Raw genomic sequence first — 19,668 nt, 5'->3', positions numbered from 1 at the left:
CATTGGTGTTTCAAGACATAGGACTCCATTCCATGCATTATCATCATATAAAGCCTTGTCAGAACTCGTCATAAAGTGACACATAAAATGGCCATGTTTGATACAGACACCAGTGTTTGCCCAGTACAGGTCAGGCTGATCTTCACTTGTTGGTTTTCTTGTGGAATAGCAGTTCATGGCTCTTGTTCCTTTGGCCAATGGGTGGTGTCAAAAGGATTACAAAATTGTGGGAATGGGAATGAGGGAGGAGTTTCTTCCTGGCAGCTGCCCTCCTCTTCCTTGGAAGGTCCCTCCCACCCACTTGAGAAGAAAAGAATATTCCTGATGCTCATCAGAGTCTAGTTAGTGAAAAAGTAAAGGAAACACATTTGAACGCTTTTGCATTCCCCCTTCCTTTCATAAGTGTCAAGAGTATCATAGTCTTACCAATTTGACAGCTGAAAATTCATAGCCCAGTTGAATGCCAATTGAGCCCTAAGTCAGTCGTCTAAGTGGGTTTGGTGGAACTTATTCCCAGGCAAACAGGCACAAGATTGCAACCATAATAACTGTCAGAGCTGCTTCAAGATCCTAGCTCACAGAGGATCACGCTAGCCAGCGGTCATTAAGTAAAAGTCTTTATTGAGTTACGGTTTCCATTCCCAAGCTGCTGCGTGCAACTCTACGTCTAATGGCTAGATCGGCGAAGCTCCGTCTGAGTCTCCGCCCCTTGTGCACCAACTTAATATCCTAGCCCTGCTCCACCTTTTCCGCCTGACTGCTCTCCTCTGGGTCCCTCTGCCCCCCGGGGTCTCTTCCTTCCGGGATTCTTCTGACGCCGACCCCCCGGAACTCCCTGTCTCCTTGCGCCGGGCTTTAGGACCTGGCTCCCTTTCCTGGCTGCCTACTGCGTCACTTTCCTGTGCATTTGAACTTGGCGCGCGCGCCCAACCTTCCACTTTCCGTCTGACCGTTTCTTCGCTCCCCGATGGAGGTGTGGCCACTCCTGACTCGTGCCCTCCCCCCTGTTGCGAGCTGCCAGCGCTTGATCTCTGGCGCTCTTCCTCTTCCCTGCTCTCTGGCTGTGACGCTGGTCCCGATTTCCAACTGCTCTCCTCTGAGTCCCCTCTGGCTCTATCTTCCTGGGGTGTCCCCCTAGGCTCCCCCCTTGCCCTGACCACTGGTGCTCCTTTCTGTGAATCTTCTGATTCACTGGAAAGACTCGGAGATCTCGGGTCGTCGTCATCACTCATCTTTTCTTCTGCCTCCTCCCCCTCGCTCTCTGTTTCCTCCCTTGCCCTTGCCTCTGCTCCTGAACCCCTGACAATAACTATTGGAATACAAATTAAAACGAGAGAAGAAAAATCGCCTTCCAAAGTAATTTGTAACTAAAAAACAGCAATTTGAGAACATTCTAAATCAAAACTTTTATTACATTTCATATTCTACCTACACACACACACACCTCAATCTGTGTTCCACTGCGTGCAGAATTTCAACTTGCTACTGTGGATAGAAAGTGGGTTTCACTTTTGGGAAAGTAAGATGCAGCTTTGGAGTGAGAAGCCAAGAGCCTAGTACACAAGCTATTTCAGGGAAGCGTGACACAACCAGGTGGCTTCTATTGGAATGTTGCAGAAAGCTGAAAGGACTATTGCTTTTCCAAATGTTGTTGGGGATCAAATGCAAGTCAAACTTTCTTTAAAACCTCCTCAGATATTTTGTAAATTCCAGAAATAAGCTATAATATTAAGCATAGCCAAGAAGCAGCCTAGTATGGACTTGCAAGTGAACCTGTGGCAAGGACCTTTTGACAGTTCTAGCCACCCAGCAACACTATTTTCCAAGATACTTCATTCCATTGCACCTCCCTCTGGTCCCTATTCAAGCATTTTGTGACAAATGAACATGTTAAATCCTCATTAAGCGATTTTTTTGTTCCCCAACCACCCATTTAAAGTTTTTGTTTAACAAACAAAAAAACCTACTCCTGCACACATTGAGATCCTTCCATGCCTGCTAATGTTTGGATGGTGCTGTTTGGGCTACATAAGGATCTAGACTCAGAGCGTGAGTCCACTATATAGCAGTAGTTTTCAATCAGTGTGCCGTGGCCCCCTGGGATGCCTTGAATGATGGTCAGGGGTGCAGTGGGCAACACTGGCCTCTGTCCCTCTTTCCTTCCTTCCCTCCTCTGCTGCCCTCTTGTGTCTCTGCCTCCAAAAGGCTTGCACAGCTGCAGCCCTGGCTATAAGCTCTGCAGGCAAATGGTGCCTCTAGATGGCACCTCTCTTTGGGGTGGGGGCAGCTCAGAAACCAGGGACAGCAGCAGCTACCTGGAGGACTCCCAAGGAGAGAAGAGGCTGAGGGAACACTCTACAAGGGAGGGTGTTCAAAAAAGGGTGAGTGGTCGCAGGCAACTGGGCTCCTGAGCCCCTCAGCGTGATACAGAAAGATGGTAGTTGGTCAAAGGAGCGATGGACTCAAAAAGATTGAAAACCTCTGCACTATAGGATGACGGTTGCTGCACTGAATACCTAGGTAAGATAAAGTGTCCTGGAATACACATCTCTGGAAACCCGAGACCTGGGAGAATACAAACGGTTTTAAGCGCTGGTTACATTTATTGTTGATATCACCTTGAGTGCAGGATGCCTGCTTACATTATGCAAAAACTTCATTGATAAATCCCTCCTGCCCTCCTCCTCTCCACCAGAAGTGTCAAGCTCCTCTTTGCTGATGGATCGAGATGAAACAGATGCTGCCATAAATACTCTTGTTTAGTGGTTTCAGATGCAGTTTCTGTTTTGTAGAACACACTGAGTGCTAAGGTTATCAGCAAGCGTGCACCTGTGCCGTTTATGCCTTTGCTAGGTCCTAGTGTTCTGCGATGGCATGGTAAATGCATTCTGAAGGACAGCCTTACAAGAAGACCCAAGCATAATGCTTAAGTTGCATACAACACACTCATCTATTTTGGGTGGAAACTTTAAATCTGAAACATACCAAGTACCTGATGAATGTGGGCCCTGTTGCCTTCTTTGTACAATCTTTTCTTATTTTTTACCTGCAAGTCCCATGACATCCCAATGTGAGCCTGTAAGACTGCCAAGCCTCTGCAGGTTGCTTTGCAACTATCTGCCATTTCTTTTTCCTCTGAGCAATTGTTTATTTTGGGGCAATTTGTGAGATCTGCACACCAAGGTGAATACTCTTGATACTACCATCCATAGTGGTTGATTGAATTTAACACGATTATGTAGAGAAGCAAGCTTCAGGAGTATCCACTTTTATGGCTGTCCCTTTCCTTGAAAGTTTGACAATACATTTTTCACAAGCAAACACAAGTTACCGTATGCCCTAGCACTTTGTGGCCAGGTTTAAGAGGCACAGGTTTTCAATGTTTTTTATGCCTGCTTTGAATGTGTCACTGTTACTGCCTGGACCCCTTTGGAAAGCAATAGGATTCAATCTCAGCGCAGAACTACTACCAAAATACTTGAAGAGTTTCCTAACATTTCCTAAAGAAGTAAATCTAGTCCAGTTTCAACACTACTTTGTTCCAACTTGCTTTTTGAAGCATTAAAGCCTGAAGAGGCACATCCCAGCCTTTCATTGTATTGTATTGAGAATACATTATTGGACTTTGGTGCCTTGACATCATAACAGTAGAACGAGGTTTTAAAAACAGGTTTGACAACTTCTCCGTTCCCCCCGAAAACCGGTTTGCTCCCACCTCCTGCAGTTTTGTAGGTTCATTTTTATTTTATTTTATTTTATTTTTTTTTTTGCTTCTCAACATCTGTCACAAGACAAACTTATGAAGACAATTCCCACAAAAAGTTCAAGGGTTTCAAAACTGGAGCTGAAGAGAAGGCGATCTGTCCCGCACAGCCAGTAAAGCTTGTCTTGATTACTTTGATGTAACAACACTTGAAAGCTCTATTCTTTGAAACTAATTTAAACACATTGAATTGTTGAAAGATTAAAAACCGCAGTCAGCTAATTACACTCACTCTCATCTCTTATTCAGCAAATGAATCACTTTTCATTACCACTTAGCTGAAGTACATGAATTTCTGCCTAATTAGAAATGTTGTAGATGGAGCATTAGCAAGGCTGGAGTGGGTCAAGATATCTGCGCTGCTTCATTTTTAATTCCTAACAGTAGAGTCAGATAGGGAAGGCGGGAGATAAAAAGTCATTAAACAATTTTAAATTATTTATAAAAATTACTTTGCCCAAATTATAATTATTTCTCCCCCCCAACTGCTCTCATGAAATGTCAAATGGAATGAAAGGAGAAGCAGCCCCAACATTGTTTTTAATGAACACTTTAATGTTATGTATAACAGAACATTATGAATACAATGGAAATAAAGTTTTATCAATTTAATAATAATAAAAAAATTCCAACATAAGAAAGGGGAGCCAATAAAGTTTCATACCTAGAATATAGTACTCATTCTCAGTAGCAGCCCTGGCTCTGTGAATATAAACTGAACCTCTGCATCCCAGACTAAAAATCATGATCTGTGTTTGAACCTAAATGCAGAATCATAGCAGGAAAAGCCTTTAATTTATTCTTTCATTTCCTTTATTTTCATTAATTCATAAAATCTGACTGCTACAGGTTTCCTTTAATAATAATAATAATAATCTATATATTTATTTATTCATTTATATATATTTATTTAATCCCATTCTATTGGATTCCGCAATTGCTAAGGCCATATTTACATAAAACAAGTGAAGTCACCAAATGTATAAAATTTAGAATCCAATGCTGTTGGATTAACAAAAAGTTTAGAGGTGTTCTTTCTTAATTTAAAGATGCTGTTTCTCTTTTTTTGTGTTGCAAGAAAAAAAATTCTTGCATTTTGACTGTCAGTGATGTAAACAGTGACCCCAGAGACCCCAAGGGGGGCTGCCACTTTTCACTGGAGTATGGCTGCAGAAAAACCACCCAAACCAAAACCCAACCATATATATATATTCTCTAGAGTTCTCTGAAAGGAAACCATACAGCAGTCTGAATGAAGTTTCTACCAGTTCTGCATTGCGTATTAGAGCAGAAAGAGGTAGGAAAACCCCACCCGTCCCACCCTATTCATCAGCAAATTGCTTAAAGAGGTCTATAATAAAAATTTGGATAGTATAGCAGTGTTGCTGGAAGAGTAGCAAAAGTATATATACATTCCAGGTCCCTTTGAATTAGCCATAATCACATATGTAAGTCATTTTTTTTTTGGACAAAAATATATATATATTCTTATAAAAAATTGATCAGCATACTTTGACTTCAAATTTGACTCAGTGGTAGGAAAAGGAACGGATCCAATTATGATAAATAGATTCCAGGAGGGGGGAAAAGAAATCAAGTATAAAATTAGATTCACACAGATATACCCAGCCCCTAAATTCCAGAGTTTCCACAAGTTTCAAAGTTAAAACTGGTTCTGCCATCTAAGAAAGGCTTTTAATTCTCTTGTTAAAAAACAAGGCCTAGTGATTGCAATATCAACCATATCACTCGGTGGAGGACGTTTTCTTCACCAAAACTTGAACAAAAGTAGGTTGGGAGTTTACAAAATGACCTTTGGGTTCTTTAGATGGGCTCCTTTAAAGTAAGCAATAAAAGAAAAAGAGAAAGCATTTGATCAGCATTTTCAACCCTTATCCCAGCTTTATTTGTGCAGCTAAAATCCTTCATTCAATCTGATTGGTTTACAATCTTTATTTGCTAAAATTTGCAAAATTTGCAAAGGCATCTTGCTTAGGTTGCACAGTTCCGGGAGTCATGGAGGATGCCACAGCTATATTAGTAATGCCCATGCCCGACAAACCCATTCCAGAAGTTGGCATTGCCATGTTCACATTCATTCCCATCATGCCCTGGTTCATCATAGGTGTGCCTCCCATGGAAGCCATCCCGATCGTGCCAGTCATCACAGCGGGCATTCCCATTCCCACAGGAACAGGCCCGCCCATCAATGGGTTTGCAGGAGGTCGAGCAGGCATCATGCTGGGTGGTGAGTTGAGGCTCATGGTTGCAAAATTCTGAGACACCACATTCATCGGTTGTTGCATATCTGTGGGGCAGAAATGAAGTTTTAAATGTTAAGGTGATTTTTTAATGTTATTTCTATCATTCAAAGAAAATGCAAGTATATTCCCACCCCACCCTTATTTAACGTATTGGCTGTATATTAAAAACAAAGCTGATCCTTAAAGGCATCATCCAACATATTTCTATATGCCTGACAACTGAAGTCCAGCACAAATCCTAGTTGTCATAGTTCCCCTTCCTCCAATTCTCTTCTTTCTCCATGGCCAAACCATGCTTTGTCTAGATATGCTCAGGGACCCACAAATATAGTGTATTCCCTCTACATTAGATCTTTTTAAGCACAACTTTGCTAGTACCTTGTTCAGAAACTGGGGGAAAGGGAGAAGGAAATGAAAATTCTGTTGAACAGGAATCCCCTTTCACTGCTTGGGGGCTGCCAGTTCCAAGAGTTTGGGAGGAGACACCACAAAAAGCTTTTAAAGGCTGCACTATATCATTAGATCAGGGTGAGGAAAATTCAAAGCACAAGCAGGCCAATATAGTTTGTGATCCATCAAGCTGAAAATGGTTGGGCTCACCAGCCACATGCTCTCTGGGATCGCAAAAACAAAAGGCAGAACCCAATGAATCAAAAGTTGTGCATACTCAATCAAGAGAGTTTTTAAATAGTAGAAGGCTACGAAGTTGCAGATAATATACTCTGGTCACAAAAAAGAGAGAATTTATAGGTGCTGAGGAAGTCTAGCGTTCTGGGTTTTTTTAAGACCCACCCACCCACACTTTGATCAAGAATATGTTGTGAAGAGTGACCTCATTGAAATACATGCACAGCAAGAATTGTATTACTTACTTTGTTGCTGAATCATTGTGTTGAGTGATGGTTGCTGGGGCTTGGAAGGCTGCATACCAGGAACTAAATTGTCCAAACTGATATTTACACTAGGGTCTGACCAAGTGGATGGCAGGGTTTTGCCTACATTTTTGGGGACCATCTCTGTGCCCATATTATAAAGCGGATTAGGCTTCTGTATCATTGGGTTAACACCGTGCAAAGGCTAGAAGCATTAAAGAAAGAAAAAAAGAGATCTTTAGAGTTATGCTACGAATTGCCAACACAGTATTTTACAGCTATAATTTATCAGAGAGAGGAGTTCATCCAGTCTTCATAAAGAGAAACAGATGGACATTTATGTTCTCCTAAGAGAACTGAAGAAAGTTGAAGTTCATGCTCATAAAATTCTCAAGAGCATCTCTTTAAGTACTTTACCTATCATCTGGTAGTCTTCTGGAACTGTGCCAAGAGTGGTAATTCAGAAGTGCCTTGCTCCCCCCCCTTACCTAAAATACTTTCTCTGAACCATCCTTCTATTTTAGATGCTTTGGAAAATTAGTTTTCTTCTTACATTTACAATATATTCCTCCTTTCTTCCATCATGGAACCCACACAAGTAATTTCCATGAGGTCTTGCACTGACCAGACCCTTACTTGCTTTATTTCAGTGGGTTAGTGGCCTCATGCGACTTCAGACCATACCTGATCAACTAGTTGCTAAGTTTTCCAAGTCCAAAGACTTGTTTTAAATAGTCAACTACACTTAAACTGGGTAAAACTATACGTGAGCCAGTTTGTCAGAAACAGGTGGCACTGCCCACCCTCACCCCCCTTGGTACAATCAAAGTGTCACAAGTTTGAAGTCTTCCTTATGTTCTACAACTCTTAGATTGCTTTAGACGTTTCCTCTCTCAATTTACTTGAATCTTGAAGAAAAGAGGGGCCAGTGAAGCAAAAAGACAAGAAAACACTTTCAGAGCTACAGAAAAGATGCTTTAAGTTAAGTGTGTGTCAAAACTATCCGTTGAGTAAACAGTAGTCAAGGGACTGCAGAACAGCACCATACCTGTGACCTTGACATAGGCAGATTGATGCTGACAGTGCTGGAACCCATCATAGATAAATTCATGCTTTGGGAAGAGGTCATAGTGGCTTGGGAGGTACCCATCAAATCAAAGAGGTCAGAAGGATTTGAAGCAGCTGGAGGCTGGCCAAGGCTCTGCTGAGTAGAGCCACCAAAGAGCTCAACAGCTGGCTGAGCAGAGCCACCAAAGAGCTCTCCAGCTGAAGCAGCAGGGCTTGGAGAGGTTTGGTTGAAGGCACTCCAGTCGCCAAACTCTCCATTCCCACTTGCAGTTGTACCTGGGGAGGGAAAAGAAAGGTAAGAGTCTTTATGAAAAGCACAGAGCAAATGCCACATTCCATGAAGTGAAACAAATGAGAGCCGATGTATGTCCATCCAGATTAACATCTGCAGGTAGGATCTCCATCTGGACATTACTCCCCCTCATGAATATTCCAACAATTTTAACAGGATAGCAAAGGGGGGGGGGCACATAAGAATGAAACAGCCACACCAGTGCTAAAGTATGGCTGGTTATGTGCCACCTGTGGAGTCCACATGAGTGGGACATAGATTTCCTAACAGGCAAATCTGCAGGATCCACTTTCAACACATAAGAATGTGGCAGGCATAAGAGACACCTGAAGCATAGCAGAAGTTCAGTATCTAAATTGCCAGTAGCTCAAAATTGGGAGCCTTAAGCAAAGCTGCAAACATTAACTCATTGATGTTTTGAATCAATCACTGTGAACAAGGCTGGTCTCACAGTCGTAAGAAGTCATAAAAACAGCAATTTGTTCAAACTCATCTGATTACATATACATTACTTGCTGTATACAGTTATTAAACCGGTACAGCTAAGTGGGATACCAATAAAATAATGGGCTTTCAAATTCAGTTGCCTCAGGGTGTTTATCTCACCTCTGTTGTGCTTGTTAACAGCATTGTGTAGTATTTATTTAGCGCTCTATGGGAGCTTTGATAAATATGCATTCAAAGCTCACACATGCTCTCAAATCTTTGTACAGCACGTGCATAGAGAGCTGCAAGACATTTAGTTCTTTTAACAGCAGTCTGCCTGTCTTTACCTATTTTAAAAATACACATTTTACTGTAATAAACTTGTGAGTGAAGCTTCAAGATGTAAAGATCACGAGGAAATAGATGTTTGGCTTTTAAAGTGAATGAGCCTTTGGTATGATTATCAATTGCTAGCCACCGATGAATATTTCAGTTTTGAAGCACAACAGTTACGTAGATCTTACTATTGTAGCCTGATGCACAGGAAGCACAACAGTTACGTAGATCTTACTATTGTAGCCTGATGCACAGACAAAGGCACATAGGGGCACACATGCTAGCTCTGGTTTTCACACAGTTGAACAACTTGCAATTTACATTTAACTGTTAGGCCTCATCAGTGCAGACGGAAAAGAAAGCATTCACAATTTTAAATCAATGTTCACCTGACAGGTCTGAGAGATGAGAGACCCTGCTGATTTCAGAATAATCTGGTCTGTACAGCCAGCTAGGAATTAGTGATCTACAAACCTGCCTATTACTTAGAATCTAACTCACCTAATCTTAAAAAGGTTGCAATAATTTACATTTCATGTCAATAATTCGTAATAGTCCCTGTTCGCCTGGGTATAAAACCCTTGTTTTAATTAATTTCTCCTCCACAGGTGGATTAAAATTTAAGTAAGGAAGGGCAGGGAGGGAAAAGTACATCCATCGCTTATCTGTGCACTACAATCCACTTTAACGCAAGTGCTGGGCTAGAATTCATTAGCTTGGGGCCACAATGAAACATTTTGCTTTGATCTCCCTTACAAAAGGGACTTTATTGGGAATATTTCAATTAGTACTGCCTATTAAAAATTTAAGCACACTTACAAGTACTCCTGATGGATAAGTAAATGCTGATTCTCCAGTTACGGGATGCTCATATCCAAACACAAATAAAGGAAAGGGGGAGAAGACAGAGGCATTTGATGCCACTCTTCGGGGAACTTTACCAAAGATGATTAATCAACAAAAGATTTCGGGGGGGGGGGGCTTTATTGCTCAAGAATGATTAATCATTGCTGGCTGCTTGCATAAAGGTGATTGGTGGAGATTAATCATATTAACACTGATAAAGGAGTATTATCAAGCTTAGACTGCATTATTAGCATAATAGGATTTGAGCACCACAAACCTAAATTTTCAATAACCTGTAAAATCAAGGCAGAACATTATTAAAGCTTAAAGTATTTAAGGGCACAGTTCTCAAGCCAAATCCTATCCCTCAATACAATGCATTTTATTACTGATGGCTGCAAGAAACATCACACCTTCTTCTATGCAATATGCTTTGTGGTAGAACAATTGTTTCAACTACTGCTTGGTTCAAAACTCTTTGAACAATCCCAGCTCTGTTGACCAGCTATCTTAATTCACATTAATTCATTGGGTCTTTTAAAAAGTAATTTGGGTAACAGCAATTATTATAGCAGTGTGGCAAGAATACAACAAAAGGCAGTAATTTAGGGCCAATCATAACATTTGTATAAGCTTCCTCACCCCTACAAGGAGCTCTTACTGTGAAGTTTTTTTTTCTCCCCAGTGGACAATTTTTAGTTTGTGTGGAACTTAAATAAATCAGTACACACAAATTAACAGTCCCCTCCCTGGACATGTAGCAATCCTGCCTTACGCACAGCATCTATTGTCGAATTCTAAATGTTTCTTGGGTCAATTCTAGCCTTCTTCCAAGAGAGTACTTTAATATAAAATGTGGAATACAATTCTTAAGAGGCTTATTGCAGATTACATAAAAGGTTACCATTACAGGTAAAAGGGGATGGAGTACACAACATACTATACTATAGCAATAGCTATTACTCAGTATTAATTGGAATTCATTCTTGGTACCTGTGAAAATCATTCCAGCCCAGTATTTCAGTTAGCTTCAATTAATGTTAAAGGTGTTTGTGAGGGGAGACAAAGTAATGATCATTACTGCTGTATTAATTCATTTAAATTCATTTTGGTGCTTGTAAAAATCATTCCAGAGCAATTATTTCATTTGTGTGTGTGCGCATCCTCTCTACTAGGGGTGTGCATATGTATGCTGCTCATCCCCCTCCTTCACCTGGGTGGATTTTGCAAGTGTGTGTGTCCAAGGGCACATGATCTATGCAATCCTCAAAGCTGTAGCAAACCCTTGACGTGGCCCTTGAGCTGGAAAAGGTAAGCCACCCCTGGGCGAAGGGTCAAAGGAAAAGCTCATTTCCCAAATAATTAATCCTTCTGCCCCGAATAGAGAATAAGTCATAATAAAATGAAACTGTATCACAATACAAAGCGGCAGAATCTAGCACCTTTAAAATGAGAACTCGACATAGAATTTAATCTATTCTGGAAGAGAAGACACTTTCAAGTAGCAAGAGACCAAAATTTGAGAGGTCAGCTTTCTGTTCCACTCCCTTGGCACTGTACCTTGTAATGGGGGGCAGCCTGCTGAGGCAGAGGCGGCGGCAGCAGAGCTAAAGTCCGCAAACCCTCCGAAGGGGTCAGTGGCTCCACCTACAACCAATCAAAGGATTTGTTGTAAATTAGTGAAAACAGCCCCACTCCAGTAGTTCACATCAAATATTAAATTTTATATTTAAATATATTGTACGTGGAGTCAAGATATACAGTTCTGGGAAACGGTTCAATCCATCAAGCGTATTGAAGCTCAAAGTACTTAAGGACACAGTTCTCAAGTCAAAGTCTATCTCTCAATACAAGATATTTTACCACTGATGGCTGTTATACAAGGATGGTTGTCATGGTACAAAAACTGAAATATGTGGAAATTCTGCAAACCGGGCTGCAGGAACAAAACCTGGTTGTGTATGCAATCGTACTCTTGTGCTTTCCTTTGACTAGTTTGTAGGGAGTTTCCACCCTCAGTTTTTTCACTATTCTGGCATGCACAAGCATGGAAGAGAGCACCACGAACGATCATGCGTTAAATGAAGATTGATTCAGAAGGGTGATAGTCCAATCAAAACAAAATGTCACAAGGCATATACATGGCTGAAGTCTTTCTTTCCTTCTTTTTTGTACACAAACAAAACTGTCAAATCGAATTATGCCTGCTTTTATGGTTCAGTTATATCCCACCACTTGTACATCAATGCAAGTGGTCTATATTCAACTTCGTAATTTCAGTAATAATTTACCAAGGTTGCATGGAACGCAAAACTGGTGAAGAACCAGTGCAGGCTTGGAAGAAATATCACACAGTAAAGATTAATGCAATTCTAACTCAGGTACTAGATGTAAGAAACAGAACAAGTCTTTTATTGGAGAAATGCCTTTGTTTGCTTATTATGCTGCATAGAATGAAAAATTTAAAAAGGCCTCCTTACATGTTAAATCTTGTGAGACTGAAAGCAGGAATGACTTGCACAGGATTTCAGATTCAAGGTTTTAATGCATAAAACCTGCACTGGTATTCATTTTTTAATAAGTTTGCTTTCTTTTCAGAATAAGAACATTGAAAGTCCCAGTTGTAGATACTAATGATTTATTTACTACAAAATATAGTATCTTTACTATTCTTTCCTACACATTTTTTATCAAAATAGTAAAGATTCACAGCCTCTGCACTGGTCATTGTTCTGTACATCTCCTTATGTCAAGTTTGAGGGCCAAACTAAATAGGATGATTGCCACAGGTGGGGATTTCTGAGCAGGAATGGGAATGCTGTACACAAGGAGGGCTTCATTTAATCAGAAATGCTAGTTCCTCCCAAGCTATTATCCCTAAAAGGAAAGCCCCCATTCAAATTTTTAAAACTGTGGACATTAATTGGCCCTCTGAGAGAAATACATACAAAAAATAGGCACTTTCTGCAGATATATATTTTTTCTGTGAAGGAAAATGTTTAGGTGAAGCAACTCTCTGCCACCATATCTTTAATAAAGGGCTTTAGGCTTCTAGTTGACAGTTTCCTCCTCTGAAAGTACCGAAAAAGTGATGGCCTTAGCTGTTGCTGTTTGTCCTTAAAAGATTTCACCTCTGAGCAGTCACACCCTTCCAAGGAGTACCAGCAGCTCAATTATTCTGCTTTTAGTGTTTGCGTACATTATATGGGTTACATCACAGCTGCTTAGCCTGCAGTGCTTAGAAACTAGCCAGGTGGGACTGTAACATCTGTGTTGCACTCAAACACCACCAGGGACAGCTTCCAACATCTGGTGCCATTTCTGAATTGTCTTATCGCTGCAAGACATTCTGCTCCATCTGCTGCTCTCAACTCGGTTAATTAAACTAGAACCATCGCCTTTTTAATAAATGGCTGGCAGTAATAAAAGGAACAATTCCCTTTCTAATACATGTGTACTTGTATTTCTTTTTAATGCTATTTTATTTTAGTCAATTATTAGGACGTCATACTTCATTTTCAGATAGGAGCATCTCCCTTCAGAACGTACACAGATATGTTATCAAATAGGAGATATGTAGTAACAAGACCCTCCTAAAGTCTTATAATAGGTGAATTATGTTGTAGAGCATATCCAAAAGACAGACAGATTGGGCATTTACCAGTATAGATCTTAAATCATTATAGGAAACTGTGATGGAGTTTTATGCAAAGATAAGCATCACTTTTATCTAAGCAGCTTGAGGATGTACAATACATTTGTGCTATCCAGAAGATGGAAACAAGCAGTATTTACATAGCATTGCATGGCATATGCAACCACGTGCACATGTCTTGTCCGTAAACACTAGCATACTTAAATGATTACAAATTTCAAGACCATGGTTATTTGAACTAGCAGTGCTAATTTAGACAATACAGGTAAATGATACCAAATAGTCAATTTAAAAGTAACAATAGTATGGCAAATGCTTAAGCCAGTAAAAAATCAGGTGAAATCATTTGGGAATTAATCTGCTTCTGCACATATTTTGGTGGTCCCATGCTCTATCTAGTTGCTTCCTCAGAAAACACAGAACGTTTCTTCAAAGCTAACAGCAAGTCTATGAAGATGGTTACTTAGGATGCAGTGCCAGCACAGCCACCTGGTGTTGATAGTTGTGCAACAGGGTGAGCTAACAACTACTATTTCCATATGAAGCACTGCACAAAGTTGTTTCATTTTCTTTTTCAATCCTCTATTAAATGATGGAGATTTGTATTAGGCATTGCTCAAGGTATTTAGCCCCCTTCTTGGGGGAAAAAATGCTTCCCATTGTCTTGGTGTGGACTAGTTGCTTGGCAAGCACCTCCACAAAAACATGAGATTTCCATGCCCCTATCTTTACAAAAGAGATCAATGCCTATTGCGGCCCCTTTGCTATTTTGTGCGTGGCACAAGCTAATGAAGCCATGCTCTTTACAGCAAGTAGCACATGGGTTAGGGAAAGTGACCTCCTTAGGAAGGACAGTGCTAATCTTCACAACATCATTAGCTAGCCTCAAAGACTCCCAAGTGAGAGCTGTCGTTATAAATTAACTCCTTCCATCTGTCTCCTTAGGGCAGCAGAAGATGCTATTTGTGGTGGCCAGCTGGTAATGTGTCTCATCTCTAGGACATCTTCTAAATGCTGATGTGGAAAGAGCGGGTAAGCTTAACTTCCACTAAAGGAGTGAAAGCAAAATAATTGGCAGTCAAATGGCAAATCCAGAAAAGATTTCTCAAAAGAAAGATGAGCAAGTTCTGTTCTCACAGCAACAGTCTGTAAGATGAGGGTTTTTCCAGATAGAGATTTAAATTAATAGTTGAGCACTCCTTCAAATTATGGGATACTGGCCGCGGCTGAGATCCAAAGAGCTCCATACACAACTGGAAAACTGCTTGAGGGTGGGGGCATATTCAAGTCACACTGAATCCTACCCCATAAATCCTTTGACTTTCAGGAGATACTTTTTAGGAAGTTGTAAGGGAGTGCAATAAAAACAGGAGCTTGAAAACCCCAACCTATTTTCCTCTTGGGATTCTCAATCTGTTTAAGTTGTTGCATCAACTTTAGATTTATGGAGAACAAGGGGAATATCAACATTATTTATAATAGATGATCTACCTGTAGATAACTGGAATGAGAGTAGACCATTTTATTATATCCAGACATGTTTCAAGTGTTGTAAGAAATGCTCCTCTGTCTGTATTTATTTGTAAGACCAAATACATGTGTACACCTGCTGTTGTCAATATTATGAGGACTGAACAATCTGCCCATTAACACTCCATTTACGTAAGAGGCGGTGCGAAAGGCAAGTAATACAGCATCAATGCAAGCAAGATCAAATACAATGCTGAGCTGCATAGGAGCCACTTAGATTAAAGTGTTTCCCACACAGCTGCAGATGTGTCTAGAATCCTAACCCTAACCCATTGTGTGTGGTCTAGAACCCTAACCCTAACCCATGCTTTTCTTTAGCCACAGGGATGGCTCTGTGCCTATAAGGTTAGCAGGACTTCAGTGAGTGCTTCAAATCAGTGGGAGCCCATGGTAGTAGAGAGGTATGGGTCATGTATGCAATGGCTCTTGCTACAAAGCTTAACAGAAACAGTTTCAGTGAACCATAAAGGAAAAATATTGTACTCCAAATATTCTATCACTGTAGAATACTCCATATGCCAAAAAAGAAGCAATGTCTGTCTACATTGTGTTATGATCAGGTTTTAAAGGGAACTACGAAACCAGATGGTAGAGAAAAACAGAATTAAAGCTAAAAGTAGAATGTTTCTAAGAAGATTGAGTTCAAGAACTTAAAGAAGTTGACACCATTCCTGCATGAAAACACAACTTTAGGAAAGTGGAGGGATTGAGCACTGTTCATGTGTGTTAAAAACCCAGTAAAAAAATTACGGTAGACAAACTGAAGAGATATTTGCTGGGGAAGGAATCTCAATGCCTAGTAACAAAGACCCAGCAAAGAGACTCCTTAAGTTTCTATACAATCACCAGAAACTTTTATTGCCCTAGCCCAAGGCCATGGCCTCATCCAAAAAACAGTACAGATATATGTATTTCTTAATATGGACAGCTTCCAGTCACATTTGCTGCCATTTAAAATACACCTACTCACAAGAATTCAGAATCCAAAATCATACGAAGTACAAGGATATAATGCTGACTCTCATTCTCCAGTATACTGACAGGAGAATAATTCCCGTGCCTCTGCAAAGTTTTCAATGTGCTGCTTGCATTTTCTAAGGAACCCTTCAAAAGCAGGGACTGGCAGGGGGCAAAAGAATAAAGCTTAAGAACTGTGGCCTAAAGTCCTGCTTATGAGGAGATATTTCATTTTATTATCACTATGTAATTAGTATACACAGGACAAAATAATAATAAAATAATAGTAATCCTGGGGGCAAAAAAATGGTTGCAACTGTTTGAAATGTTGCTTGGGTTTAATACGTAGTAGAAGTTCCAGATTTAGCCAATCATTAGCCAATCATGTATATACTTGCTGCACCCAGAGAAGCATTCACACTAAGATGTTTGTGCAAGGCTCACGAAAGGTTGCCGAAACGCCAGCTGTATGTGGGTCATGGGACCTGTTTGCACAAGGTGCTTCAATTTCATTTAATCCCCCCCCCCCCTTATTATCCCACATTGTTCCAGAGCACCCCCTGTCCCACTGGAGAATCTTTTTAGTGGATGCAGGGGGCTGCTGTTGGAAGAATATGGCAGGAAGGTCTCCTTGCGGGAGCACGTCTATGGAACCAGCCCCATGTTGAAAAATTGTATAGGAATAACAAATTGTGGCAGAATCATGACAGTTCACAAAGCCCAAAAGTACAGCCACACCTTTTCAGAAGCTCATGGTACTGTAAATGGGGGATGAAAAGGGGTGGAAAATAATCTTTCCACTAACAACATTAATGCTGCGTGCTGAATCTGTTGAGAAATTCTTCCTTCAAGAGAAAGCATTGTTTCAGTTACACAGCTCTTAATCCTCTTCTTAATTTGCTCACAGGTAATGTGGATTATAACTGCAGCTATCAACATCCAGCCACCTAATATAAGATTGATGATTCTACAATCATGCCAGCAGCAGTGAAGATATGTAAATAGAACCATCTTAATATTTCATGCCAGCCAGAGACAATCTTCCTTACTTTGTCCTGATATGGCTATTCATTGTTATTGGTTTTTTTAAATATACCAAACATGCACTCCATTATAGAAAGTAACATTTACTTTACTGAAGCCTCAGTTTCACTAGTCGCCTACAATGGAGTGAATGAATTGAACAGTTTTGAAGTGACCAAGAAACATAGTTATTTCTGAGGTCACCCAGGAGTCAATGGGCAGGAAACAAAAATAAGAAGTAATAAGGTCACTTTTGCTGTACACATTAGATGTGACTTGTAAGTCAGCTACTCTCACCACTGCCTCTCTGTCCATGTGTAACACGAGAAGTGTTGAAATCTGACTGGATTACATGCTTTTAAAATTAATTATGAATAACATTGCATTTCAGCCACCAGAGTTCCTGACAAACTGACTTAGCTGTGAATCTTTCTAAGGTGCTATGGTTATTATTAATCTATACAATATGGTAATTTGCATGTGGTTCTATGAATAAATATGCAGCTCTACATTTAACTGACTGATACAGTTTCCCTTAGCTTCCTAATGCATACGTTTGATTTCAGCAGAATTAAAATGTACTAGACTCACAAGCTACTGCTCAAACAGAACACAGAAATACATTTTACCTGTTGGGACTGATTGATCAGTACCATCGAACAAAAGATCGACCAGGTCACCGGATGACTTGCTGCCAGGAACCTAAGGACAAGCACAATTGAACTGTTTTAAGGAATATGGTTATGAATATGCAAAGGTGTGTGTGTGTTTTAGGGCAACTGAACGAGGACTGTTTGTGGCAAGAAATTGGAAAACTGGAGTAACACAGAGAAAAATAGATCTGTGTAGCATCAAACATTGGTTGTTACTGGAAATCAACTTATATTAAGAGAATTACAAAACTGAAGAATATAAAGGAAGTTATTATTGTGCAACTTGATAACAAGGATTCTAAGCTGTTATCTCCCATCAGACAATGTGAGGAGAGGTGCAAAAATATTTTTTAGAAAACACACCCATTCCATATAACTATTAAGCATAGCAAAGGCTGAACCATTTCTTAAAATATTTCCCACCTTTATAGTTTTGCTAACATGCCTTAAAATTTCATTTTGAGATATTCAAAATACTAGAAACATCATTTGGTCAATTGTAAGCTGCCTAGAATTTTAAAGCTTGATATCTTTCTGCTTATAACTAAATTTGTATAGCCTTCTTTGTGCTTTACAATAGTTTTTAATCCTCTGGTTATTACTGCCTTACCTCTGGGATTATTCCAATTAAAATGAAAGGCTGATATTAGGAGTGTGATGTCTAAAGGCACCAAAGAAATTCAGAGCTGACTTTGAGATTTGAACTCAGCATCCCAAACATGAATATATTTAATTGGAAGTAACTTCTTCATTTCCTGAAGTAATTACTTCCAAGCAACTATGGTTAAAAACAGCACCCTACCCCAAGTAGGCCCATCTTCTTTTTTAGGGAAATTGGAATAAAGTGACTGTTATACCAAAGGTGGAAGGTATATTTTAGGTTCTGCTTCTTTGATAAAATTAGCAAAATGCTAGATACCAGAAATGCATAATTTAAGAAATTTCTGTCACAAAGTAGAGGTAGTGTGGTTTCTTCTTCTGCTACAAGGAAGGAAATGTATTTACCAACAAAATCCATGCATTAAAAATCACAATATTATCTTGCTGCATGGGTGCACTTTATCATTTATGACTAAATCCTAGATTTTTGTACACATTCACAAAGGAAGGCAATGGATGAAAAGTTGCTTTTCCTGGAGCACCATGTAAATTTAATAGACTATAAACCTTGGCACAAAGACAAGTACATCTATGGTAAACTCTATGCACCTGGGGGTTTCTAGAAAACTTCCTCATTACAACATTAGCGATTATGTAGACACAGGGCTCACTTTAATTTGCTTTTAAGAAGTTCCGTCCAGTACACTTGTTGAAGACTCTCATTCTTGGGCGGATGGGGAAAATAATTGGAAGCAAAAAAAAAAGTCCAGGATAACAAGAGGGGAAGGATGCAATACCAAACTTCAGGTTGCAATCCAATACACACATGCCTAGGAAATAGCAACCATTGAAAATAGCAAGGCTTCCTTCTCAGCCAACATGTATAGGACTGCACTGTAAATGCACTTGTGGATTTAATGAATTCTGGGAGCTCTGGAGAACAAGATTTGTCCCATCTAAGCAGCAAGCATGTGCAGCAGATTCTGAACTTGGGGCGCAACTGAAACATGACACTTGGAGAAGGTGAACTTACCTATGCCGCAGCGCACCAGCATCTCTTTGATCCTGGGCCCCCAGCCACTACACATGCAATAACTAGAACACAGGCACAATGTCTGCCCAGGCCAAAACATGAGGCATACAAACAGTGCACAAACAGGCAAAGAGATCCAGTTTAAAGCACAACCTCTAGACATGTGCAACCCTACATAGTTAAGTTCTTCTTCCTTGCCCTATGCCAAATAAATTGGTAGCAAAGTACATGTCTAGGTATGGCTTTAAAGGACAGGGCAGACCCAGAATTGAACATTTCAGAATATAGTAATACAGTGGGCTGGCCACGCATGCAAGGGTTCAGTTTTGGAGGTCCTCCCGCAAAGGCAA

General features: G+C 40.2%; 1 protein-coding gene across 1 annotated transcript in view; it reads right to left on the bottom strand.

Annotated features, from left to right (window-relative positions):
* Positions 1 to 4,297: 4,297 nt before the first annotated feature.
* The window catches only part of CLINT1 (clathrin interactor 1), a 64,097-nt gene continuing 48,726 nt past the window's right edge, over positions 4,298 to 19,668 (bottom strand). Inside the window, exons 8-12 of the mRNA XM_081184945.1 lie at positions 17,662 to 17,734; positions 11,428 to 11,514; positions 7,948 to 8,243; positions 6,900 to 7,104; positions 4,298 to 6,071 (exon numbers count right to left, since the gene is read on the bottom strand). Of these exons, the coding sequence (XP_081041071.1) occupies positions 5,716 to 6,071; positions 6,900 to 7,104; positions 7,948 to 8,243; positions 11,428 to 11,514; positions 17,662 to 17,734 (1,017 nt within the window). The 3' untranslated portion in view covers positions 4,298 to 5,715. The remainder of the gene's footprint in view (positions 6,072 to 6,899; positions 7,105 to 7,947; positions 8,244 to 11,427; positions 11,515 to 17,661; positions 17,735 to 19,668) is intronic.

Source organism: Podarcis bocagei (genome assembly GCF_964188305.1).
Source record: "Podarcis bocagei genome assembly, chromosome: 2".
In the NCBI taxonomy this organism is placed as follows: domain Eukaryota; kingdom Metazoa; phylum Chordata; class Lepidosauria; order Squamata; family Lacertidae; genus Podarcis; species Podarcis bocagei.
This window is presented reverse-complemented; position numbering and strand designations above follow the sequence as displayed.